The sequence below is a fragment of the Leptidea sinapis genome, chromosome 6 (assembly GCF_905404315.1).
Source record: "Leptidea sinapis chromosome 6, ilLepSina1.1, whole genome shotgun sequence".
In the NCBI taxonomy this organism is placed as follows: Eukaryota; Metazoa; Arthropoda; class Insecta; order Lepidoptera; family Pieridae; genus Leptidea; species Leptidea sinapis.
Window position 1 is genome coordinate 1,962,051 of NC_066270.1, and position 7,375 is coordinate 1,969,425.

A 7,375-nucleotide genomic window follows, 5' to 3' on the forward strand; every position below is an offset into this window, starting at 1 on the left:
AAGGGACACGTTTTAGTTATCTCAAAGAAAAAACAATTAACATGATTAATATTTTATTAACATCTTTGTTTTGCGTTATAGTTTCGGTTAAGACAGTTTTTGGTATTCGTTTTTCAGATGTTGCAATAAAGTCGCAGGAGAGGGTAATGAATCTGAAAGTATAACAGGATACATATTAGCAGAAGTTAGTTAACCCTAATTTTTAGCTTTAAATATTTTTTTGCACTTCAAAACCACAATATAATATAATAAAAAGGATTTCAAAGGTAATAAACTTATTAGTCAAAATTATAGATACCATAAAAATTCAATAAATAAAAATAAATTTAATAATAATTTAAAATAAAATATCGACAGTCGATAAAATAGTGTCAAACACTACAGATAGATTATAATGTTATAATTTTTATTCTAGATGAATTAAATCAATACTTTATCACTTTAAGCATTCTTCATTAGCTTATTATTTGTTCATAAGTGCTTACCTTTCTTTATCCAAAAAGAATTTAGCCATGAAAATTCTTATCTGACCAGCCAGATTTTAAACCACATATTTTACACATTTTTTATTACGTGGTATAGCTTAGAAAGTCTTACGCATTTATTATATAAATAATTAAGCACATTACTCTGAATAATACACGAATAAAGTAGAAGAAAACGAAAATTCGTAACAAAAATTGTTAACAGTCACTTTTATTTTGAATGAATGACATGTCACATGACACTCAACCAAAACAAACAAAAGAGTCGAATATCTGTTAGAGCGAGATAGCGTTTGCCGCCATTATTTTTAGCGCAAAGCATATTCGAGTTTATTAGAGAGTTGCGACAGGCTGGTGTTTATATTCTCTTTGATATTGATTCGCCGGAGTTGCACCCGTTGTACTTGTAATCACCAGATTATTTATTATATTTAGTTTATCTGCTTTGAAATCCACAGAGTATTTCCTAATAATTAATATACTGAAATTGAAATCTTTGATTGATCAAAATGTGATTACATTATATACATAAAGTTTTAAATTTGATGCAAGAATATTTTATTTGACTTATAATAATAAATTAATATTAATTATTAGAGTGTTTTCTAAATAGACCGACAATAGTTATGGATAATTATTCTTATTCAAGCTTCGAAGACTTGACACCAAGAAAAACCAATACTAAAAAAGGAGACATCAGCATATCAGAAGCTCTTGTTGGATTTGAAAAGTTAAGAATATCAGCTTTAACAAAAGCTGCTACCATTAGTCCATTAGTAAAGGAAGTTACAATTGGTCCTAAATCTCCTCTCAAAAAAGATAATATTGTTGTCACTAAACATTTCGAGCCATTTGAAGATACTGTAAATTTGTTACAAGATAAAATTGGTGAAGATTTACGTTACACTTTATTACTTAAAGAATATGAATCAAAATTACAGGAGAGTTCTACTGAATTATTCAAAAATTTAGTAGAAAATATGATAGCTAATCATGCTGATGCCACTCAAAGATATTGGAAGAAACAGAGTGATGATTCAAAGAGAAAGACACTGGATCTACGATCTAAAAAAATACAATTAATAAAACAGTTTAAAGAAAATGATAATATGTCAGTATTAGAAAAAGTAAAGCTTGATGATAACAAATGTAAAATTATTAATAGACAGACAATTGAAAATATGAATAAAATTTTAGAAGAACAGAATAAAGCCTCAATAAGATTTACATCAATTACTGCCAGTCACACAAAAATATGTATTTGTTTTAATGAAATAATGCTCACTTTACAATCTGATCCCTTAGGTAAAGATATTTTAGGTAGGTACTTGGACATGATAAATAATATTATCAGCAGTATGAGTGCAATAATGGATTTTTGTAAAACAGGTGAAATAACTGATAATGAAGTTAATAAATCTAATACTTTGTCTCAAAATATCGAAAATATATATCAAAAAGTTCTTGAAGATATAGAATATGCTAAAAAAGAAGATGAGAAACAAAAAGAACTTGAAGAAATTGTTAGAATACAGGAAGAAGAAAAGAAAAAACAGGAGCAGGCATTAGCACTTACTAGCCAAGGCAAGAAAACTGCACCTCTATTCTATACAGAGAAAAATTACAATGCTTTTACTGATCTTCAAAACTTCTTAATGGACTATGAGAATAAATACAAGGAATTGCTAGAAAATAGTAATCTGAAAAAATTTAGATTTGATTGCCAAAAAGCTGTAAATACACCTGTGAACACTTTGTCCTCAGTAAGTGGTAGTCACATGAAGAAAACTTTGGAAAAATTAGCAAATTTACTTAGAGGGGAAAAGGTGCAGATATCAGACTCTTATGTATCTGCATCTCAACATCCTCAAGGAATCAATTACTGCACAGCCTTGTTAGCAAGAAAGATTGTAAGGCAAGGTGATCTTTTAGTATCAAGTAATTCTGAGGCAGCTTTTCCCTTGGCTGCAGTAACTACAGTCTTATGTGTGGAGTTTCCAGACTTCCAAAAACTCTTGCTGGCAAATTTTCATATGCAATGCCCATATCTGGTACCAATGTTCCTACCACAAAGGGAGGGCCAAACTGACAAAGAGTTTTATCTATCTAGAGGGTATACCTACAATGATGAAGGTGTTGTTGAAAAGCAAGATAAGTTCTTAAAAAGAATGTCTGGTGTATTTCAACTTATGTGTGCTATTTGGATTGCTAAGCCGCCATCTTTCATTCGAGCTACCAATCCACTTGGAATCAAGTGTGGATGGCAATGGTTAGCTTCATTCATTAATTTGAAACCTGAACCTGAAATCTGTGCTACATTGTTGCATGATTTTTTCAATATTTGTGGATTTGAGTTTTATAAGTATTATGGAAAACAATTCACGAAGGTTATAAAATTAATAAGTACAGATTATTTAAAAATACTTCAGAATATTGATGAGGGTGGGCCAAAGACCAGACTTGAAGTATTTTTGCAAAATGTTTTACACACTGGCCAAATTCCACCACCGAATGGTCTACTGCCACAAAATTGTTGGTAGATTTGCATCATGTCTCACATAAATGACAATTCTCAATTAATAATGATGTAATTTATTGGATGAAATATATAATGATTTAATAATAACTGAAGTATGATTTTTTATTGATTTGATTTACCCATACTGCCAAATCCAACTGCACCGTTAATTATGAGCTTAGAAGAATCAATAATTATGATTGTCAAGTCATGCCAAAAACAATTGATGTTACTGTTGAGACTGCTCATCGGCCCTGGGATGTTTTTTTGGAATTCCGAAATCAAGAACTACTTATATTGGGTTGAAAAATTAAGGCATCATAGGGACTGGAGTAAAGAGGGAACAGTGAGCAAGAGAAATTTGGGTCAGGAGATTGTTAATTTGTGGATGTTGTTTATCAGACACGGGATAGACTTGCTTAACCAGAATCTATTGTTATAAATTAAAGAGGAGAGTTCAAAAAGTTAGGCATCATTCATCATCAGAGGATGATCGGAGAGTGAAGCTAATCTGTAAAAAACGATCAGCCAGGTATTGTCACCGAAGAGCAAGGGGGGAGTTCACAGCTTCTACTTGAAGATTTAGTCGGGGAAGAATTCATAGCACCCAGGATGGTTCTAAGTGATTGATACTGGATTTTGCACAGGGCAACCTTGCTACAAGGTTCCGAGATAAAGGTACTATAATCCATCACACTGCGAACAATGGCATTAAACAGCACTTTCTGCCCAATATGAATGGGCACTCCACCAGAACCCTGATAGGCACCACATGATATTAGGCTAAGTGTATGGCATATGCTGAGACGCAGGTGACATAGTAGTTAGTACAGTACAGTTTTTGCAGGGCAGGGCAGGAGAGGCAGACATAGGGCACAAATGTATTCTTTGGCGCAGCAAGAACTCTTTTGCGTCGTATAAAGAATAAACGAGTTCTAGTAGACGGGTAAAATGAGTACATAGAATTAGGATAAGGTGAGCGAGATATGGTACATTTTTAGAAAATATTTAAATACATTAGGGGCACTTTCTTTGTAAGCTGAGGCGGTTGCAAGAGGTCGCTTGTAGTGTTTTTAAACATACATAATTTGAAGAACATTTAAGGACGCGTTTACGAATCCGACCTAAATCAGATATTTTTCGGTAGTTTGTGATGAAATTAAACTAAATCTAACAAAACTAAAAATTGACACAAATAAATTACTTCTTTATCACCAATTAGCGGGAAATTTTTGCTTTGAAATTTTGATATTTTATGTCGTAAAAAAGATTTTCCGTTATCTCTTCACACAAAATTGACGAAATGGGGCTTCATTCAGGATCAGTTTTCTGCTACTACTTACATAATTTTGTCTCTTAAAAATTACGTAAGGAAAGCAAATATAATATTTTCAAAAACACGGGATATAAATTAATGAATATGTTATAAATAATCTCAGAAAAAAATAAAAATGAATCGTCTAAAATTATATTAATATATTTTTCTGATAAGCATGAGCTTTAAACTGTGGTGTTAAGGGTTATTTTATTCTGTCATTCGGTACGATCTATCGGTAATCGTCAGACCGCGCTCGGCTGTCGTCGTGGGTAGTCTGTGTCGGTTGTAAGCAGCAGCTCGTACTCAGAAAGATCGCTGTACGAACATGAATATTTTTTATAAGCTCTACAATACTGTCTTTGATACTTTACATATTTCGTACATAGTCAGATTTTCAAAAAATTATGTTTCTGTATTTTTTTGAAGAATTAGTGATTTATAAGTTCATCTCTAAATGGTATATATTAAATCGAAATCCAAGATGGCGCCTATGAATTTTACCAACTTCTCTTCATGGGTGTCGTTTGCGGGGTCAACAGTAACGAATATCGGGTCAAAATCGAAATCCAAGATGGCGCCTATGAAATTTACCAACGTTCTCTTCATGGGTGTCATTTTCATGGTTTTCGGGGTCAACAATAACGAATATCGGGTCAAAATCATAATCCAAGATGGCGCCTATGAATTTTACCAACTTCTCTTCATGGGTGTCATTTTCATGGTTTTCGGGGTCAACAATACCGAATATCGGGTCAAAATCGAAATCCAAGATGGCGCCTATGAATTTTACCAACTTTTCTTCATGGGTGTCATTTTCATGGTTTTCGGGGTCAACAATAACGAATATCGGGTCAAAATCGAAATCCAAGATGGCGCCTATGAAATTTAACAATTTCTCTTCATGGGTGTCATTTCATGGTTTTCGGGGTAAACAATAACGAATATTGGGTCAAATTGGAAATACAAGATGGCGCCTATGAAATTGACCAACTTCATGGGTGTCATTTTCATGGTTTTTGGGGTCAAAAATAACGAATATCGGGTGAAAATCGAAATCCATGATGGCGCCTATGAAATCTACAAAATTTTCTTCATGGGTGTCATTTACGTCGTCAAAATTAGAATTCATTCATAAACTTAAATATTATTCACTTAAATTATATTACAAAAAGCCTGTCTAACAATATCCCACACGCTAAATTAATTCTTAATTAATTTCTTAAATTAATTCCTAAATATAGAAATATTTACGTTTCTACTTTTCCACAATATTTACAAAACAAATTCCGTTTTCCATTTTCAAAAGACCTAAGGAAATGTCATGTATCAAACCTGAATCTATCTTTCGAAGACCTATTCAACGATACCCCTCAAGGTAAGTCTCCAGTATTTTTTTCAACTCCACATTTAGGGGAGGTGTCCTTAGGGGGGAAGCTACGTCCAAAGCACCAGACAACACAAAAAATGGCGTGCGTACAAAGTACACATGTCAGAAGTGAAACTTATTTGTGAAAACCAATTTTTTAATCTCGTTTATATTAATAATTATCCTAATCTGTTCTCTAAGTCAATTGATTTTTGTCAATATTAGAAATTATAGATGTTTTACTAATTATTATTACTCATTAAACCTGCACGATACAAAGCTAGTAGGGAAGATGTTCTACATACTCGCGGCCGCGAGCCAAACCTGCATGATACAACGCTAGTAGTGAAGTTGTTTTACTTCTAAGCGGTACCGTCTGCTTCATGCTACATTCGAATTTTTTAACTCTATCTCAATCAGACTCAATCTGCCTCCCCTCTTATTGGATAAAAACGTCCTTCATTTCATCGTGACACTTTATTCCGTTTCATCCGTAAAAAATTGACGCCCATGCAGGCAAAGTGAAACTTTCACTTCAAAAATGATCCCAAATTCGTTCTCTGCACCCTCGAGAACCTCGGATACGATACCCATATTGTTGAAATCATAATTTTGCGCGGCGGCCATCTTGGATTTCAAAAATGATCCCAAAATCGTTCTCTTCACCCTCGAGAACCTCGGATACGATACCCATATTGTTCAAATCATCATTTTGCGCGGCGGACATCTTGGATTTCAAAAATGACCCTAAAATCGTTCTCTGCAGCCCCGATAACCTCGGATACGATACCCATATTGCTGCAATCATAATTTTGCGCGGTGGTCATCTTGGATTCAAAAAATGATCCCAAAATCGTTCTCTGCACCCTCGATAACCTCGGATACGATACCCATATTGCTGAAATCATAATTTTTCGCGGCAGCCATCTTGGATTTAAGAAAAACAGCGTTTACTGCACACGTCTTTATGCGACAGAATTGCCATCTAAAGTTCTAATATTTAACTACTAAACGAATACATCAACCAATTATCAAAAATACATAGGTATAAAAAAATACAAAATTCAAACTTGCTAAAGTATCAAATTCATTTGATTCCCGCAATTAACTTAAGTACGTGTATGTGTTTGAGCGGTGTCAGTGTAGTGGTGCGATTCGATACCTCTCTGTTTTGAGAACGCGTCCTTAATTTCTCGGCAATAATTAATTACCGAACATAACTCTTTAAATATATTTTTTTAATAATAACGTTCACAACGCACTAATTCAATTAAATGATCTGTAATTGCAACAAAATTGAGAATTAGCGGTAAAAACATGTACACATTGCGCAAAAATCTGTCACGGCGCGACCTGCGTCTCAGCATACGCTTAGCCTTAATGTTTGATTGACAATTTTGAAATGGGTAATGGGTTCCGGAAAGGCGTGAGTCCAAGAGAACGCCCAAAAATTTTACTGTGTTGCTAATGGGGATTTTTTTTTATAATATTGACACACTTTTTTACTCAAATTATCTTGCCCCAAATTAAGCATATATAGCCTGTGTTATGGGTTGCAAGACAACGATATATTTAATAAAATATACTTACTTAAACATACATAAATACATGTAAACACACATAAATACATTTAAACATCCATGACTTGGAAACAAACATCCATATTCATCATATAAATGCTTGCACCT

At 33.4% G+C, this 7,375-nt stretch overlaps 1 protein-coding gene across 1 annotated transcript; it reads left to right on the plus strand.

Moving 5' to 3' along the window:
- The first annotated feature begins 869 nt into the window (after positions 1 to 869).
- LOC126964863 (mRNA export factor Gle1) lies at positions 870 to 3,116 on the plus strand. Its single transcript, XM_050808184.1, has one exon. It carries the CDS (start codon positions 1,112 to 1,114, stop codon positions 3,023 to 3,025), a length of 1,914 nt encoding a protein of 637 aa, XP_050664141.1. The 5' UTR covers positions 870 to 1,111; the 3' UTR covers positions 3,026 to 3,116.
- The last annotated feature ends 4,259 nt before the right edge of the window (positions 3,117 to 7,375 follow it).